The sequence below is a fragment of the Pseudopipra pipra genome, chromosome Z (genome assembly GCF_036250125.1).
Source record: "Pseudopipra pipra isolate bDixPip1 chromosome Z, bDixPip1.hap1, whole genome shotgun sequence".
Lineage (NCBI taxonomy): Eukaryota > Metazoa > Chordata > Aves > Passeriformes > Pipridae > Pseudopipra > Pseudopipra pipra.
In genome coordinates this window covers 31,161,150-31,180,913 of record NC_087581.1, presented here as the reverse complement: position 1 = coordinate 31,180,913, position 19,764 = coordinate 31,161,150, and the positions used below count along the sequence as shown (strand labels likewise).

Genomic DNA, 19,764 nt, shown 5'->3' with positions numbered 1-19,764 from the left:
GATTTACTCAATTTAAATGGTATGTGTGAATGTGGTATTTGTATGTATGTGTTATAATGAAAATTGTGCAATATGCTTCTAGAATGCTTTCTGCCAAAGGGATTTTTTTCCTAAAAATAAATATAAATATTTCAAACAATATAAATAATTCAAACAATAAATATTTCAAACAATTAAATAAATACATTCACAATAATACTAAAATAAGTGCTAAATGAATGCGTTTCATACTACTGAACAGAAAGTACCACTTTAAAAATTACTGGCATTGTCACATTTTATTATCATTGATGGGTTTTTTACACAAAATAATCTGTCAAGTAGTGTTTTCAAAATGCGTAAGGAAAACATTTTGAAGACATGAAATAGTCTTCACAGAACAGTCTGCCAGTAATGAATTGTTTTTGTTTTTTGCAGCCCAGTGTTCTATCTCCAAGGCTGTACATGCGCTAGTACTTTACTGACTACTTTCTTTATTGATGTTTAGCTCTGCAGTGAAACAATCACCACCTCTTTCCAGAAACTTGAAATATATTAAGAATCATAGCTTATTTCTAATGGTGACACTTGCTTTCTGACTTGGTCCACATGTTCACAAAAACAACTAAATCGCTGTTCCAGAGCAGCTTGAGAATGTCAGTGAGCCAGCCTGGCTTTGGCTGAATAGTTGATAAGTATGGCATGCTGGTAATGGATAAGTATGGCATTTGATGTTGTACATCAAACCAGTGCACTCTTGGTACCAAAGAAGGGATATTGGAAAGCCTAATTCTCTAGCAGTTTTTGTAATGAATATGCTAAATATTGATTTTTAATTGTTTGAGAGTTCATGTTTGCTAGAGATGAAATATACTTGGAATGTGTAGGCGTCTGGTTTTATTTGAGGTATCCATGCTCAAAAGTAAATCATACATTCCATCCGGTAGATAGATACCTCAGTATCTTAGTAACTTCGTTGATTGCATATTAAGTTTCATCCCTGACACCTGCAGTGTAGTAAACATGAAAGTTTTAAAACAAAGCTGTGTTACAGGAGTCTTACTGTGTCAGGTGGCCAGATCTCATTACAGTTCCTTGTTAAAGATGTGGCTGCAGGGGAAGAAGAGAGCTGGCTGAGAAGTGGGCAGGATGCAAGTCCAGACTGCTATTAACTTACACACCAGACGGTGATATGTATGTGGGGGAATTGGACTGCAGCCAGCAGCATGCTGCCTTCATGGTTTTGTCAGCTGATAAATCTCATGCTAGTAAAGCTGCCATCATCCTTGCTTTAAAAGCTTGACTTTAGTATGTACTCTATGCAAACAGCATTTTAAAAATTATCATTATTATTATTATTATTGTTGTTATTATTGGCTAAGACACTGAAATGCAGAAACTTTATTATTGTGTTATGTTCTTAAGTTTCAGAAATGGGGGTCTATATTATCAGCCACAGAAAGTTGTAATAATTATATCCTATGTGTGACTTTATAGAGCAAGTCTGTTTAACCTGTATATAACACATCTTACAGTTGTACTTAGATTTATATTTCATAAAATATGCAAATTGCAGATAATTTCCTTCATCAACTGGTAAATGAGCTTACCAGGGGTAAGGCCCCGCTAGACCTACTGTTTACAAACAGAGAGGGGCTGGTGGATGATGTAGTGGTTGGAGGCTGCCTGGGGCATAGTGACCACGAAATAATTGAATTTTCAATCCTCAGGGATGTAAGGAGAGCCATCATTAAAACCTCTACTCTGGACTTCCGGAGGGCAAATTTTGGCCTATTCAAAAAACTAATTCAGGGCATACCCTGGGAAACAACCCTTAAAGGCAAGGGGGTCCAGGAGGGATGGACACACTTCAAGCAGGCAATTTTGAGCGCACAGGAACAGGCTATACCAGTGTGCCGAAAGGCCAGCCGGAGGGGAAGACGGCCGGCTTGGTTAAATAGGGAGGTTCTGAAAGAAATCAGGGATAAAAAGGAAGTTTACAGACTGTGGAAAAAAGGGCTGGTTACTTATGAAGAATTTACGAAGAGAGCTAGGTCATGCAGGAAAAAATTAGGGAAAGAAAAGTGGAATTTGAAGTTAATTTGGCTAATTCAGTTAGGGATAACAAAAAGTCCTTTTATAAATACATTAATAGCAAAAGGAGAGGCAAGGAAAACCTCAGTTCTCTGTTGGACTTTGAGGGAAATACAGTTAACAAAGATGAGGAGAAGGCTGAGGTACTTAACACCTACTTTGCCTCAGTTTTTAGCAGTAAGACAGGTGGCCCTCAGGACAACTGGCCTCTAGAGCAGATAGACAGAGACAGAGACCTGAATAGCCCTCTTGTATTCCAGGAGGATGTAGTTAGCAACTTACTGAGCCAGCTGGATCCCAACAAGTCTATGGGACCAGACGGGATCCATCCCAGGGTGATGAGGGAGCTGGCAGAAGAGCTTGCCAAACCACTCTCCATCATCTTCCAACAGTCCTGGCTCTCTGGGAAGGTCCCAAATGATTGGAGGTTGGCGAATGTCACCCCAATCCACAAAAAAGGCTGCAAGCAGGACCCTGGCAACTACAGGCCTGTCAGCCTGACCTCGGTGCCTGGCAGGGTTATGGAGCAGATCATCCTGAGTGCAATCACACAGCACTTTCAGGATGGACAAGGGATTAGACCCAGCCAGCACGGGTTTAGGAAGGGCAGGTCCTGTCTGACCAACCTGATCTCTTTTTACGATCAGGTGACCCACCTGGTGGATGAGGGGAAGGCTGTGGATGTGGTCTATCTAGACTTCAGCAAGGCCTTTGACACTGTCTCCCATAATATACTCCTGGAAAAGCTGGTAGCCCATGGCTTGGACAAGTGTACCCTCTCCTGGACTAGGAGCTGGCTGGAGGGTCAGGCCCAGAGAGTGCTGGTGAATGGAGCTGCATCCAGCTGGCGGCCGGTCACCAGTGGTGTTCCCCAGGGATCAGTGTTGGGCCCAGTCCTGTTTAACATCTTTATTGATGATTTAGATGAGGGGATTGAGTCCATCATCAGCAAATTTGCTGATGACACCAAATTGGGAGTGTCGACCTGCTGGAAGGCAGGAGGGCTCTGCGGAGGGATCTGGATAGACTGGAGAGATGGGCTGATTCCAATGGGATGAAGTTCAATAAAGCCAAGTGCCGGGTCCTGCACTTTGGCCACAACAACCCCATGCAGCGCTACAGGCTGGGCACAGAGTGGCTGGAGAGCAGCCAGGCAGAAAGGGACCTGGAGGTACTAATTGACAGGAAGCTCAACATGAGCCAACAGTGTGCCCAGGTGGCCAAGAAGGCCAATGGGATCTTGTCCTGTATCAAAAATAGTGTGGCCAGCAGGACCAGGGAAGTGATCCTTCCCCTGTACTCTGCGTTGGTGAGGCCACACCTTGAGTATTGTGTTCAGTTCTGGGCCCCTCAGTTCAGAAAGGATATTGAGGTGCTGGAGCGGGTCCAGAGAAGAGCAACAAGGCTGGTGAAGGGACTGGAGCATAAGTCCTCTGGGGAGAGGCTGAGGGAGCTGGGGTTGTTTAGCCTGGAGAAGAGGAGGCTCAGAGGTGACCTCATCACCGTCTATAACTACCTGAAGGGAAGTTCTAGCCAGGTGGGGGTTGGTCTCTTCTCTCAGGCACTCAGCAGTAGGACAAGGGGGCACGGGCTTAAGCTCCACCAGGGGAAATTTAAGTTGGATATCAGGAGAAAATTCTTTACAGAGAGAGTGATCAGGCACTGGAATGGGCTGCCCAGAGAGGTGGTGGATTCACCATCCCTGGAGATTTTTAAACGCAGATTGGACGTGGCACTGAGTGCCATGATCTAGTAAATGGACTGGATTTGGACCAAGGGTTGGACTCGATGATCTCGGAGGTCTTTTCCAACCCAATCGATTCTATGATTCTATGATTCTATGATTCTAATTGATATAAATTATCACGTAATACTGGTTTGTATACTGGATAGCTGCTTTAACTATAGCATAAGATTTACTGTAGGGTTAAGAAAGGTGAAATTCTGATATATACTTAAAATTACATACTGTCTTAAGGCCTAAAAACCATACATCCAGTATGTTTCATTTTTTTAAATGATGTTTATTCTTTTACTACTTTATTCTTCTGCTACCAGTTTTTCCACATTTCTTGTAGTAAATTTTCACTTAAACATGGTATAAAACTATCCACTTGATATATCTTTTGTTTGACAAGGCTTTTGGTCTCATCTTGTCTAACGAATGGTTATTCACATAATTTCTTCATTCTCCTTCTTCAGAAGATGTCTAAGGAAACTACAGTTACTTAATTTTTGCCAGTGATAGTTACTAAATAATTTTAGACCAAGAAGATTAGGAAATGCTCATTTTTTTTGTTAATCAGTTTTCATAACTGGGAATAAAATGACTGGGTTAGAGTTCATTTGGTCCTGATCCATAGTGCTTAGGTCATTTTGAATAAGATAACTGATTTAATGCTTTTTTAACTGTATATGAGGGAAAGTGACTTTTTACGCAGGCAGATAGTGATAGCATAAGGGAGAATGGTTTTAAACCAAAAGAGGATTTAGTTTAGATGTTAGGAAGAAATTCTCATAGGGCAGTGAGGCACTGGAGCAGGTTGCCCAGAGAAGTATATCCCATCTCTGTACGTGTTCAGCTTGGATGAGGCCTTGAGCAACCTGGTCTAGTGGAAGGTGCCCCTGCCCATAGCAGGGGGTTTGGAACAAGATGATCTTTATGTTCCTTTCCAACAGAAAGCATTCTATGATTCTATAATTTTTACTTCAGTAAATCTTACAAGAAATACATGACTTCTGCTGTTAGTTTATGCACTCTATGTAAAAATGCATCCTTTTTTTTTTTTGAGTTAAAGGTGCCTGATTTATTCTTGAGGCCAAATAGCCATTTGCATTATTTATCACTTGAATTTTTTCAAGCTTGTTATCATTAGCATGACCTTTCCATTTCTCCTGACATTTGAGCCAGAAAAGAGGGGGAAGTACGTAAGAGGCAGAAGGATGGGTGAAAAAAACAGATGCTGCTGAAAAGGATACTGGGGATGATAAGAAGTACATGCTTAATCAGATGACATGTCACAGAAGCCCAGTGTGAATAAAGTGTCAAATAAGATGTGATCAACACAGCAGAAAAGTCATAATGGATGAGGATAAAGAAAAGATCCTGAGATTTCTCAGGAAAAAGCTTGTTAGAAACCTTGGCAAGAGCCATTCCACTGGAGTGAAAGGAAAGGAAGGACAGATTGAAGATTTCAAGTAAAGAACTACAGGAAAGGAACTTGAGGCATCAGTTGTAAATGTTTGAAAATTACATTCTTTGTGAGCTGTTTGTTTTAACACAGCTGTACAGATATACTATAATGACTTCAGATGTCCCTCTGAAGCATCAGCAGGAATTACTAAGCATTGTAGCTGAGTGCCTAATCAGGCCCAGATGCAGCTCTCTTATGTACCAGAGGGAAGATGAGGGTGAAATTTCCCTCCTCACCAAGGTAAACCAGAATTCTTGAAAATACCTTTCAGTTCAGTGAATTTTGCCCCTATTTTGCAGTCTTTGTCGTTGCTGCTTGTCCCAGGCAAAAAGGAATGACTTGAAGCAACAGTTTATAGCTGTGCTGTGTTCACTGAAGTTTTTCTTGAGGGCAGTACCGGTGTGTGAAGTGTTAGTCGCGTAGTTTCTTGAGTATCTTTAGTTGAAAAATCAGAACTGAACAGAATGTTTTGTAACAGTGACCTTGTTGGCACGTGTTCATGTATTTACCCTAAATATATTTTTGTAAATTGGTAATTTTGAGAGGTAGGTCCCTGAGATTCTGAGTAGAGTCAGAGTGGTTAATGGGGTAGAGAATAAAGAAAGGGCCTGATGCTGAAAACCTTAACTTTTCAGTTTCGAAGTAGCCTTTATGACATGATTCTTGTTTCCAAGCATGCTTTAAAGTCTTTTTTCTTTGTTTCAGTGCAATATAAACACAAATTTCAAAAGTTACTTCGACATGAGTCACATGTTGTGATATGCAGTTGTCATCTCCAGCTGGTTTAGCTGCAGCAGTATTATTTATCTGCTAGTCTATGATCCTCAGATGTCAATGAGCTACTTTTATTGGATCCCTGAAAGGCAACAAAGAAAAACAACCCGTAACTAGAGGGATTATGGTGACTATAAAGTGGTCTACATGGCCTCTGGAAATTTTCTAGGGGTCTGCATGTCTGAATATGCTGAAAACCACTGAAATAAAAGAGAAGCAGATAGTATAAATAAATCATGCTAGTTTGCTTTCCCATTTTTGTTTGCAGCTTGTTCCTGTAACCCACAATAGGAATGCATTTTTCAGTGTATGAGATACTGGTTTCCACTGACAGTCATGTGGAAACACAGGATCACAGAATAATTTAGATAGGAAGAGAATGCCTGAGGTCATTTAATCCAAGCTGCTGCTTAAAGCATATTCACTTAGATGAGGCTGCTCAAGTCCAATTAGATTCCGGTTATTCAGGGGCTTGCCTAGCTGAGGTTGAGTGTCCTCAAGGATGGAGATCCTACAACACCTCTCTGGACAGCCTGTTGTAGCAATCTGGTTGGCAGGGGCAATATGCCCGTGCTAAATCCGTGATGGCTGTTCCTTTCCACCTTCATGTACCTGGAAATGCCTCCCATGGGGATTTGTTCCATAGCCTTCCTAGGAAATAAGATTAAGTAGTTCCTCGAATCCTCCTGTTGCCCTTCACAAAGATGATGGTGATTGCCTTCTCTAGTCCTTGAGGCCCTCTCCCAGTCACCATGCTATCTAGATGAGAGAGTGCCCTTGCAATGACATGGGCCAGCTCCCTGGCTACCTGTGGATCCACCCCATCTGAAAGCATGGATTTTTGCATGTCCAATGAGCTACATACTCTCTGCCATCCTCTTGGTAATGTCTCGCTCCGTAACAAAGATTCTGCTGGTAATGTGGGGGTCCTTGGAGGCGTGAGGACAGACCTCAGGGAAAATGGAGCCAAAAAAAACCTTGGGTATCTTGACCTTTTCTATATGCTGTGTTAGTGGTTTACCTGCTCCATCAAGAACATTTTCCTTAGCATTTCTTTGACTGTCAGTGTAGCTGTAAAAACCCTTAGTGTTACCTTTCATGTTTCTTTTCTGTTTCAATTCCTGCTGAGCTTTGGCTCTCCCAACTCTGTTCCTACACGTTCACGTAATGCCTCTGTTCCTCTTGGCTAGGGTTGCCCCTGCTTCCATTGTCTGTGTTCTTCCTTTTTGGGGTTCACACTTTATCTTGGTCAGATCCATGTGAATCTATACAAAGCTACTGCCAAGCTTTGCTTTCTGCATATGAAGTGTAATCTGTTTTGAGGAGACTGCCCTCAAAGATCAATCAGCTCTCCTTGGGCCCCTTTGCCTTCCATAGCAGTCTCCCATGGGATCTGCCAAGCAGATCCTTAACGAACTGAAATCAACCCCTTAAGTCAAGAGTAAATAAAATTGAGAAATTTGATGGGGAAAAGAACACAGCTTTCCACATGTGTTGTTTAGCCTTCAGAAATAAAAGTACTTCTAAGTAGTAAACTTGTTTTGATAATTTTTGTATAAATTTTAATCATATAGCAAACTCCTACTATGCTAGCAGGCTCTAGTGCAGTTACTAAGCAGAAAAATTTGTGTTTAAATTAAATTAAATGATCACTTTTGATAAGGCAATAACAAAAATTAAATGATCACTACTGATAAAGCAATAACAAAAAAAATGTTATAAAATGGTCAGGCATATGAATCACCCTAGGTGCCCTAGTTATGGCTGCATAGCTTCTGGAGGTGGAACAGTTTACATTTCAGCCGAGCTGAGGCTACAGCTATTTCATGGTAATTTTAAAAAAGCAAGGTAGCAAGCAGACTTGATTTCCTCTGTATGTTATTGCTTTAGCTGGATAGTGCTAGATTAGGCTACGGGTTTTTTTTTCCTTCTCCCCCCACCCCCAGTTTTGCTGCACTCAGTAGCACACTTAGATTAGCTGAAGTTTCTGACTTTTTTTGTGTGCCACTCCTATCCTGGAAAAAACGTAGACTCTGCTGCTTGTTTCATGAACTTATTCATTCTTCTAAGCTGGAAATTTCTGTCCAAATTATGACAGTTGCAGGTTTATGGTAAGAAATGATAATTTGCACTTGATTAGTTGCACTTTACTAATGAACATCTCAGTAGTGATGTGATCCTATTTAGATACCTTTCATATGTTGTATTAAAAGGAAGGTACAGCGTCAAAATGGACTGAATAAACTTCTGTCAGTATGTTCTGAAAAAAGGAGAAGAAGATTCCATGCATTCTTCTTCTTCAGTAACTAACAAAATTCAATATTTCAGCCAATAAAGCCTTCATCCCTGGTGTCTGTTTTGGATGGAATGTTGATTTTTTTCCCCCTTTTTTAAAAAAAATCCTTCTTCAGTGATGGGTTAGGTAGAGTTTATGTAACTATTTTCTAAGGAAATATTTTAATTGGAAAATATTTTTTAATCTTAGTCATGATTTCCATGGATGGTAAAATGACTCCTCTAACTTCCGTAGTATAGGTCCTCATCTGGGTACAAGGTCTGCTTGGAGGTACTGGAACCTTCGGCCTGCACCCAGGGACCATGTGCCAGTGAGAGTTCAGTAGCAGGGCCATCTCTGGGACATCTTAGTGTGTTCCTCACCTCCATGGCAAGCTTGGAGGATGAAGGAGAAGGCAGGCCAATAGAAAGATCCTGTATTTAAGGGGAGCTGTCTTTGACTAGTTTTAGTGAATTTAAATCTGTTTTTGCCACATATTTAAGAAGTGGAGAATCCTGGTCTTTAATAGGTGATTGCTTGCTATTACTCTTCGAAGGCAGAGGCAGCACTGAATTATGCCTATTGTGTTATGTAAGGCAGACACAATGTTGTTAAGATTTTTGCATTTTGTAGGGTTTTTTATAGTTGTTATAATAATGGCATTTCACACCCTTAGACTGCTGTAAAAACATTAATTAATACATTAATGAGATGATGACTGCCTTGGCTGTGTTTTATGCTTTGTCATGTCTGTTTTAACGAGAAGTTGAGCACAGCCAGCATCAGTAATCCAGGAGGTTCAGCTCTGCAGTGATTGTGCTGAGAATTAAGTTGGAAGAGGGGACCCTGCAGTGACTAAAGTGTAAAACAGGGGAACTGAATGTCCAAACAGTTTATTGAATTGCTACTTGATACCGTGTTCGTTTAAAAAGTAATCAATAATTATTTTTATAAAGTTTAAGTGGTATTTAAAATACAAGTAAACAGTGGAGGAATTGATACCATCAAGCTTGACTGTAGGATACACTGTGTTGTCATATGAAGATCATTACGTTTTTTTATGTTACAGTAGTGCTGGATAAAGTCTCTAGAGGGAAAGCTGCTTTTTTCATGCACAGCCTTAGCCAGAAACCTGGCTTAGCTGTTCTGTTTTCACTTACTGGCTGCTGTCGTACTACAGTGTATCAAAATGGAGGTTTCTTTTTAAAAAGTCATGGAATGAGGAGACCAGTGGCTCCAGGTTTCTAGCATTGAATTAAATGTAATTTTTTCTTGCTTCTATCTTAATTTTATTCATGGAATACAGATAATGATTGTAAGCTGATGAGGAAATAATACTTGCAAAATATGTGTGTTTGTTATGGTGTTTGCCTGTGAGCTGCAGGTTTCTTCAGTTCTCAGGAGGTTAGTTGATATGTTAATGTCAAAAATAAAAATGGGTGAGTCTAGAATGCTCTTTTATAAAGTATATATCTGTATATATATATATATACATATCTTGTTTGTTTCTAGTGCCTGTCTGATGAAGTTTCCGATGAAGTATTGTAGTCTGACCACTATTTTAATCTTTTTAATGTTTTCTAGAACACAGCCAAAAACAGTTTTTGCAGAAGTGGAACCAGAAGATGATGAAACAGACAAGCCAGAGTGGAAAAAACGTAAAATTTGAAAAAAGAATTGGTTTAAAGGAGAATGTTAGAGCATTTGAGACAAAATGAAACATTAATTTATTTTAGGTAGTGGATCAAAATTTGAAAGCAAAAATTACTTCCGTTTATAAAATTTGCTGCAGTATAAAAGGGGATTGTTGTACTTCACTGGCTTAATCTCAGATCTGAATTTTGTAATATTGTATAAGGAATTAATTGTGCAAATAACTCCTCTATGTCAGTTACTTAGCTTTGTGTTTGGAGTGAAAAATATTTCTTTATAAATAGTGAATTCATTATATCGCCAAATGTTTTTTTCTCGTTACTGCCAATCTTGCAAATGCTGTGTCATGACAGTGTTCATTGATTTTAAGTATACCAATAAAATAATACAGTTTCTCAGAGTCCTTTTTATTTTTTCCAATTAAGAGCTAACAAATTACTTCATTCTTTACAAGTGCAATGAAGTTTTGATTAATTATTGTGGAATATTCCTGGTTAGTTAATTTGTGTGTTCACATGAGTTTGAATTAAGTTCACACTCTGTGAATTTTAGAAAACATATTTTCTAGTGTCTATCCTTCTTTGCCTGGTATTCTTTTTAAATATGTGTAGTATGTCACAGTAGTATTGAATACAGCTTTTGTTTTTAAAAAATGTAGAATTGGAATGGACAATTACATGTTTTGATTTAATAAAAATAATATGTTTATTGCCTAGTTGATGCAGAATTTTGTGCAGTTTAGTATGTATGGATGAGTTTTAGAATAGAGTAGGTCTTTGTAGTTAATATCAGGTCTGTATATGTATTGACTTTGTTGTGTGCCTGAATTATGTAAATCTGCCTCACACTCCCTGAAGACTGATACTGTTATAAAGTGTTTTTTCTAAATACTGAAAGTTCTCGTTTTTTAACTCAAAATTGCAATTCTGATTGTCGTAAAGAGAAGGATGGATTTAAAACTAATCTCCTTTAGAGAAGGATAAAGAAACCTAGGTTAGTTTTAGGCATTCATGTTGTGATTATAGTAATACACAATATGCTAAGTATTATGATTATAATAATATACAATGCAACAAGCAGTCTGCATTTCCACTAAGAATAGAGAGTAATAGACATCATAAGCAATCAAGCTTTCTTGTGAATAGATTCTGAAGGCATATTTTAAAGACTATATTTAGCAAAGCCCTTAATCACCCTCCTGACCTCAAGAGCGTGGTCCTGATAGTCAGCAGAGCTTAGATCTCTTTTTTAAGAATTGCTCTGCATCACTATTTCATTGTATGATTCCCTTTTCAAAGCTTATCTTTCTTTTTCAATTATAATTTTTATACTTCAGTGAAAACTAAGCCTGACTTCAAAAGGTATAATGAGAAGCATTGGCATAACATTCCCACAATAAAATATTTCCACTGCTTTCACTAGTGTAGTGTTTTGATAAGAGTGGAATTTCACTAAATAGTCCACAAGTTGTCTTTGACTCTCTTAAAAATACTCTAATATGTACTTATGTATAAATTTTTAATTTACAATTGCAGCTGTAATTTGTAGAGTGAAGGATTGAATACATAGGTGGACAGTAAATGGAGGAGTAAAGGAAATTCCAGATGAAGAGCAGCACTTGTTAACAAGATCTACTGAAGATCTCCCTATACAATGCCCCCATCAGCAAATAAACATAAAATGGCATTGCTGCATTTAAGAATACCTTTTGTCTTATTTTTCATCCAAATATTGCACTACAAAATAAAGTATTTTCAAAGAAATTTCTATAAAATCTTGAAAAATAATTTTAAAGGATTAATATGTCCTTGATTTTAGGTTGAATATTAACATTTCCTTTGTTAGTTGTTCACTGAGGCAGTGTGGCTTAGGGAGCAGAGCTGCAGGGAAAGGCAGATGAGAAAAAATGTTGCAGCTGTTCTCCGAGCATGAGAGGAGCTTCTCCTTTTATGTTGTTATTCATATCAACTGGATCTTGTTTTCTAATTCTTAAAAGAATTAGTTCTGTAAGTGAACCCTGCAAAAGTTCTGTTAGAACTTCTCTAGGTATTCATCCTTGTCACTTGCAGTGATTAATTGTCCTGAATGACTGTTCTAGCAGCCTAGAATTTAAAATGGTGCCTGTGCAGATATGTATTGAAAAGATTTAAAACTAACTTAGGTTGCATTTATACTTTGGCTCTTGGCTTGGTTCGTTTGCAGTAGTCCTTACACTGGATTTTCATGCATGTTCACCAACAAGTCAAATATTATCACATTTTTAAAAGCAGTTTTAAATCTACAACAGCTCAATGGTAACAGTTAATCTAATCAAAAAGAAGGTATGAACAGTCTGCTTGACGACACTTGTGTATGGTCAAGCATTAATCTCTGACTCCAGCCTTTGGCTTGTCCAGGGAAACATCCTAATGTTAAAAATATTAACATGAATAAATACTTGGTATGACAGGCGCAAACTGGAATATGAGAAACTATAGTTGTATGAATTTTTTTAAAATCTAATTTTCTTATAAACTTTGCAACAGTTTTAGTAATTGCCAAGTTGTAATCTCGGTCCTGTATCTGTCCAGATTTAGTGTTAAAGTGGCCAGATTCCATGTGGGCTTTTATTTCCACATTTCTGACACAGGGTGGGTTTATTTTGTTTGCTTGCTTCCTTAGAAGACTTGTTTTATTGCGTGCAGAAAGGCTTCCATGGTCCTTTCTCCAAACCTGGATTCTTCTGTGCAGCTTCTAGATGTTTCTTTGTAGCAATTTATGGTCTTCAGCCCTTTGTGCTAATGACAGTTGTGGGCCAGCACTGAGGTACCTCTGGCCTGTCCATAGGGCCAAGACTCTTCCCGTCAGATCATTGCAGCCCACCAGCCACCTGTCAGCCTGGTTTCCCATTCCTTGTTTGTTGCTGCTGCTGTGACAGAGGTCTTAATTTGACTCTGTAGTCTTTTGTCTTGTCCTGTCCTCCTTATTTCTTGACTTCTCTTGTTTTTTAAGTCCTCTGCAACATGTGAGAAGATTGGTAAGTCCTGGTGCTTTTCCATCAAGTAGTTTGCTACTTACTACTTAATGATTATTTTAAGTTCCTCTCTAGTCTATTTCCAATAACCTATAGTTTACTGAAGATGATGCATTTCCCTCTAGTTTCTTTGATTGATAGCAAGAACTGTGAATTCGTGTCCAGAGGCCTTCAGTCACTGGTTCCTTGCTTATGACCACATGCCTCGTTTGATGTTCTTTGTCGTGCTTGCCTTTTCTCTTTTGAGCTGTAGAAAATTATGTTTTATGGGAATAGAAACCATCATCCTTTATCCTATCAGTTCAATCTCTGCTGGGCCCTGAGGAGTGTTCTGCAATGAGTGGCATTGCTGCCGCAAAGTGCCCTTCTCTTGGTTAGATGTTTATCTTCAGTTTCTTTGACCTCTGATGCCTTTGGGGGTGTCCAGCTTGAGACATTTGTAGCTCACATCTTCCTTTAGTACTGAATCATAAGAATTTTGATGTGGCCTGTTAGTCACAATAGTATTGCAAAATCCCTCTTTTATTTGTTCGTGATACTAAATGCCTGTATATCCTTCTAGCCTGCCTCTCAGCAATGGGAACTTCCTGAAAGTCCTACAGTTACCCTCATTAAAAACCAGCAGGCTTGTTCTGATTTTTTTACCATGGGCAGGCTAGGAGTTCAAGGGGTTCTGCCCCCTGTTGTTAATCCCTGGTGCTTCTCATCTGCTGGACTGTTTCATGCACATACGTGAATAAAGATCTGGATAGTTGGCTAGCTGAGATGTCCTTATGCTTGCCTGGCATTGAAGCACAGACCTATCTTATTACATCAGTTTTTAAATCTGCTAGGATTTTTGGCTAATCCCATTTAAACACAATTTTGTATACAATAGACACTCAATATACACTTCATCCTCTGGGGCTTCAGCATCTAATTGCTTCATGCAATCTGGGTAGCTCTGAAATGTGAGATATTTGTCTGTAGCATATCACCCCAGCTGAAATTTGCTTTGGATGTCAAAGCTTCCCATCCTACATACAAAGGTAGTGGAGCACGCTGACAGTCTCCCACTTTGGCAGCAGTGTCTCAGATCAGCTTATTGGAATCTCCATAACCTATGTGTTGCTTGAGAGCCTTGGCAGTAGTTTTTGATATTTTTTTTTTTAATGGCTGATGATCAGACAGTATGTTCATCTTGTTCTCTGAGAGATGACTCAAAAGAAGAGTGATTGAGAAAGCATAGCCAATAAATCTCTGTCTCTTTTTTTTTTCTTTTTTTTTTTTTTACTTAGCTATCCTGCAGGGCTGTTATATGTCAGACTGGTGTGGTTTGATTTGTCTTCCTCTTTCAAAGTATTCCTGTGGGCTCTGGACTGTCTGTTTGTGTCATGAAACAGTAGATGCAACAGATGAATAAATACCTGCAGTAGGACTAGGTGGGTCCTTGAGCAGTTCTGTAGTCCATCCTTGACTCAAGTTACAGCTATACCTGAACCAGGTCTGGCATGTTTACTGGATCTTTCAATGCTGCCATGATAGGCACTGTACAGTCTCCCTAAACAATCTGTTCCAATGCTTCATTCTTCTTAGCAGTAGAACATTTTCATAACCTTTAAGAAAAACATTCTCGCAACAGTTTAGGCCAACTATTTCCTATACTGTTCCCAGCAGTCTTTGAATCCAGTTTATGATGTTCCTCTTTGTGGCAGCTTTTTATTGTGTTTGAATTTTCTTATTTTCTCCTGTCTCCTCTTATTCTTTCAGTTTTACTTTATGTTTTATGGTTTCTAGTGTATCATCAGTTACTTGATTTTCTCTGCATTTCTTGAAGTGCTCTGCCCACAATTTATACAGTGTTTCAGATTAAGCTACTTTTTTAGGACTACCAAGTAAACAGGAAAAATGTTTACTTGTCTCATTACAGTCACCTTTTTCTCTGCAGTTTGGCCAAACAGGGTTGTGTTCAAGTCCTGTTACGATTCGATGTTGAAGTCCTCTCTCCAAAGTAAGGTACAAATGAGACCAAATGCCCGTTCAACAATATTGACTTTATTTGGTAACATTCAGTGTATAGGGAAGAGAGGGAAGGGCAGAGAGAAGTGCAAGCAGAAGATGGTCACCACTGTGGATCCTGTTGCTGCTTCAGTGCCCCGGGCTTCTTTGTGGTGGTGGGGTCTCACCCTGAGTTACGTTTATACAGTCCCTCATTAGCAAGGAGATGAGGGTAGGAGTGGCTTTCAGTCCTTCATTAGCATGGTAAGTGAAGGTAGGAGTGGTTTCTCTATTGCACGTGCTCAGGTCTTAATTCGGTGGCCATTGGGGTTCTGCTCTGGGGGTCCTACAAAGCAAGTATCCCCAAAATCAAGAATCCTATTGTTCACTTGTTATATAACATACTGCACTGGAATGTTACCATGAAAATATCCCTGTTGGTCTTGCCCCCGCAAGGCCAGAACTGAAACTTTGTCCCTTTTTGCGGTTTGTGCAGCAACAGCGGTGAAGTTTTCTGTAACAAGTTTCACCACAGAGCGCTTAGGCATGTACTGCAAAAGTCATAACCCTTTCCTTACGAGTCCTAGTCCCACTCAAAGGTCCAGAATCCCCACTGCAAAGCTACTGCCCAGCCAGTTCACCGTCTAGTCATAATGTATTCTTCTTTTGGGTTTTGTTCTTTGTGCTGAACTTCATAAAATCATAGAATGGTTTGGGTTGGAAGGGACCTTAGGAATCGTCTAGTTCCAATGCCACTGTCATGGTCACAAATACCATTCTCTAGACCAGGTTGCTCAGAGCCACATCCAGCCTGGCCTCGAACACCTCTAGGGGCGGAGTGTTCACAACTTCCCTGAGCAACCTGTTCCAGTGCTTCTCACAGTAAAGATCTTCTTTCTAACATCTAATCTAAACCCACCCTCTTTCAGTTTAAAATCATTGTCCCTTGTCTCGTTGTTCTCTCCCTTCTCTTCTATAAGCCCCCTTAAGGTACAGGAAAACTGCTCTGCAGTCTCCCCAGTGCCTCCCCCAAGCTGAACAACCCCAGCACTCTCAGACTGCCTTCACAGCAGAGGTGCTCCAGCCCCCTGAGTGTCTTCATGGCCTCCTCTGGACCACTCTAACAGGTTCATGTCTTTCCTGTGCTGGTGACACCAGAGCTGGATCCAGAGCTCCAGGTGGGGTCTCATGAGAGCAGAGTAGTGGGGCAGAATCCCCTCCCTTGACCTGCTGGCTACAATGGTTTGGATGAAGCCCAGGGTGTGGTTGACTTTCTGAGCTGCAGGTGCATGTTGCTGTGTCGTCCATCAGAATGCTCAAGTCCTTCTCTGCAGGACTGCTCTCAGTGACTTCTTCTCCCAGTCTGTACTCATGTTTGGGATTGCTCCCATCCAGGTGCAGCACCTTGCATTTGGACTTGTTGAACTTCATGAGGTTCCCATGGGCCCACTTCTCATGTTTGTCCCTCAGGTTGGCATCCCATCCTTCTGTTGTGTCAGCTGCACTGCTCAGCTTTGTGTCACGTGCAGACTTGCTGAGGGTGCCCTCGGTTTCACTGCCTGTCATTGATGAAGACACTGAAGAGCACCGGTTCCATGACAGAGCCCTGAGAGACACCACCCATCCATCAACAGCCTCCACCTGGACATGGAAGCACTGTCCACAACTCCCTGGCTGTATGCATCCTGCCAGTTCCTTATCCGCTGAATAGTTCATCCATCAAATCCACATGTACATGAAACACAAACAGTATGTCACAACACCCATGTCCCCCATTCTCCCTCAGACTCAAACCATCAGCTCTAGGGCCCAGAGGGATGGCAGGTGGGCAAGAAGGGGCACCTGCTGGGTACTGTGTGCATAACAATTGTGACTCTGTTGTTATGCATACTTTTGTTGTAGTAGTGTGATCGCGTATAGGCACACTTCTTTGTCTCACATACACTGCAAAAGTTGTAGTGCAGCCATTCTAAGCCAGCTCGTGATTATCCTTTTTCTGTATTATTCCCTCCCATTGTCACTTGGCATCCCTCTAGTGCAGCAAAACCTAAGTTTGCAATGGTAATGCAAGCAAAGGACTTAGAGTCCATGCGTGAAATTCTAATGAAATGCATGTCTTAGCAAACAAATGTCAGATTTGCTAACACTATGACTTGAAGCATCAGCAAGGGGTCCCTTTTGTGAGGAAGCTTGTGTACAGTTTGCAGTTGACTCTTCATTTAAAATTATCTGACTGAGCAGAGGCAAACATCAGGAATATCCCAAATAGAGAGATCAGCATGTTCAAAACAGCCTTTGCAAGCAGTGATATCATCAAGAGCTCTAAGGTTTTATGGTATTTTCCAGTAAGATCTCCCTGATTATTCATAGAATAATTTCAAAATCTTGATACATATTTTAATTAGTTATGGCTGAGTGAATAGTTAAAAAAAATAATTCTTGGGAGAATATGAAGTACCCAGTTTGTTACAGTAACACCACTCCAGTTTGTCACAATGAAGTGTCTATAGGGATGTCCCCAATCTTACTAGTCCATCACAGAATTGGTGCATAACTGTTTTACTGTAACAACTCAGAGAATTTAATTCAATCCTTAAAGGTACAATGTAGCAGTCAAAGGAAAACCAGAAGCAATCCCAGACCAAGGGGCTAATGCCCAGTAGCTCAGGAATTTTCACCTGAAAATGTTATGTCATGCACAGTGTGAGCTCTTGCAGAAGATGAGGAAACAGGCCATGATAAAGAAGAGGGCACAGAGATGAGTGGGAGGTGAGCAGTGGGATGCTGCAGGAACAGGGAATTTATGTCCGGTTTTATGTAACATCACTTTGAGCTACCCCCTTCAAGATCATTAAGCAATATGTTAATGAAATTAACAGATGATACAGAAGAATACTGCAGAGATCACTGAAAAAAAAAGAAGCAGGAAATAACAAGGAGTCACCCTGACAAATGCAAAATAACACATCTGGAAAATGATTATTCAAAATGCAGATTATTTTTTCTTCAGTGGTGGGATGACTCTCAGCTACACCAGAGGTGGTGAATGATAGTTTGTGTTTCTGTGTTTCCTCTGACAAGACAGACAAAATGCATGTGGAACTTTTGGATTGCTCCCAACTGAGCAGCTTCAGTGACACCTGGGCTGAGAGCACAACACCTTCTGTCTCACAGCCACTGAGGAGTAGAGAAGTGATTGGGATGGCTTTCCTCTGAAATCAGCTTGGTGAATACAGTGCAGAGGCATCTCCTTTTGTGAGCACCTGAGTCTGATGTCATGTGTACTGCAAGTCAAAAATGCTTCTTTGTGTTTGCAGTCTTGCAGATTTAGCTGTCTGAGGCAAACTCTTGTCTCCCATCAGCTTTAAAAAACTGCTTTCTTTCTCCTGCTTGTAATTGCAGCTATTTGCATCTTTAAAATCCTAGAGTTTTAAAGGATGCTGCAGGAAGAGTCTCTCTCTAGTTTAGAAATTTTTACATTTCAGAAAGCAATTCTGCTGATCTTTTCCCAGTTGTGCTCTTATCCATACAATGTGCTTCATGTCCTCTCTTTCAGAATTTCTTGTGAATGTTCTATAGGGACACACATTTTCCCCTTTTCCCCTTATAAAAACAACCCATTAAACATGTAGGGATTTGATCTGTTCCTCCTCCTTGGGCCCGCTCCCTCCACCTCCAGCCCCCCCAACCCCTTGCCATGTAAACTATGTATAGAGATTTGAAGGGAATACGATAATGAAAAAAATAAGCCTAATATTGGACTTGCCAGCTGTTGTGGTTTAGCCCCACTCAGCCACTCACTCATTCACTCCCCCACCAGTAGGATCTAGGAAAGAATCAGAAGGGTAAGAGCTAAAAACCTCATGGCTTGAGATAAAGACAGTTTAATAGGGAAAGCAAAAGCTGTGCATGCAAGCAAAGCAACACAAGGAATTAATTCCCTGCTTCCCATGGGCAGGCAGGTGTTCATTCATTTCCAGGAGAGCAGAGCCCCATCACATGTAATGGTTACTCAGGAAGACAAACTCCATCACGCTGGTTGTCCTCTCCTTCCTCCTTCTTCCCCACTTTATATACTGAGCATGACATCATACAGTATCGAATATCCCTTTGGTCAGTTGGGGTCACCTGCCCTGCCCATGTCTCCTCCCTATTTCCCATGCACTCCCAACTTCCTCACCAGTGTGGCAATATGAAAAGCAGAAAACGCCTTGGCTCTTTGTGAGCACTGCTCAACACTAACAAAAATATTTCTATATTATCAACCCTGTGTTCAGCACAAATCCAAAACACAGCCCCATACCAGCCACTGTCAAGAAAATTAGCTCCAGCCAAACCCACCATACCAGCCCATCATAAATTGTCTATATGTAGTATGGTGGAAAACAGTTCCCGCATTTTTAAGTTACTAAACACCCCATGCCTAATTTCCAGATCCATGATCCTTGTAAAATTTGATGTTTGGACAATGCCAGTGCAGCAGGCTGCTGGTTCACGGAAGGGTCTTCCTCATCCTGCAGTGACTACCAGAAGACAGGTTATCCTTGAATGCTAGGGATTGCCTAGAAAATTATTCTGAAAGGAGTGGTCTGTGTTACACTGACAAAAAAATATATGGCTAAACTATAATTCTTTTGCACATGACCTTATAAAATAACTGAGATCAAGTTGTCTTTATTGTGACAACCATTCATATACATAGGTATGTGTACATATATTTTTTCTTTTAGTTATAGGGACATGCTATACAGAGAGTTATGCCCAAGAAATAACATGCTACATATCAGGTAGCACATTACTGTGTG

The 19,764-nt window shown here is 40.3% G+C and overlaps 1 protein-coding gene across 1 annotated transcript in view; it reads left to right on the top strand.

Moving 5' to 3' along the window:
- The window catches only part of WDR70 (WD repeat domain 70), a 133,392-nt gene extending 122,708 nt beyond the window's left edge, over positions 1-10,684 (top strand). Inside the window, exon 18 of the mRNA XM_064642608.1 lies at positions 9,901-10,684. Coding sequence (XP_064498678.1) covers positions 9,901-9,985 — 85 coding nt within the window. The 3' untranslated portion in view covers positions 9,986-10,684. The remainder of the gene's footprint in view (positions 1-9,900) is intronic.
- Positions 10,685-19,764: the final 9,080 nt, after the last annotated feature.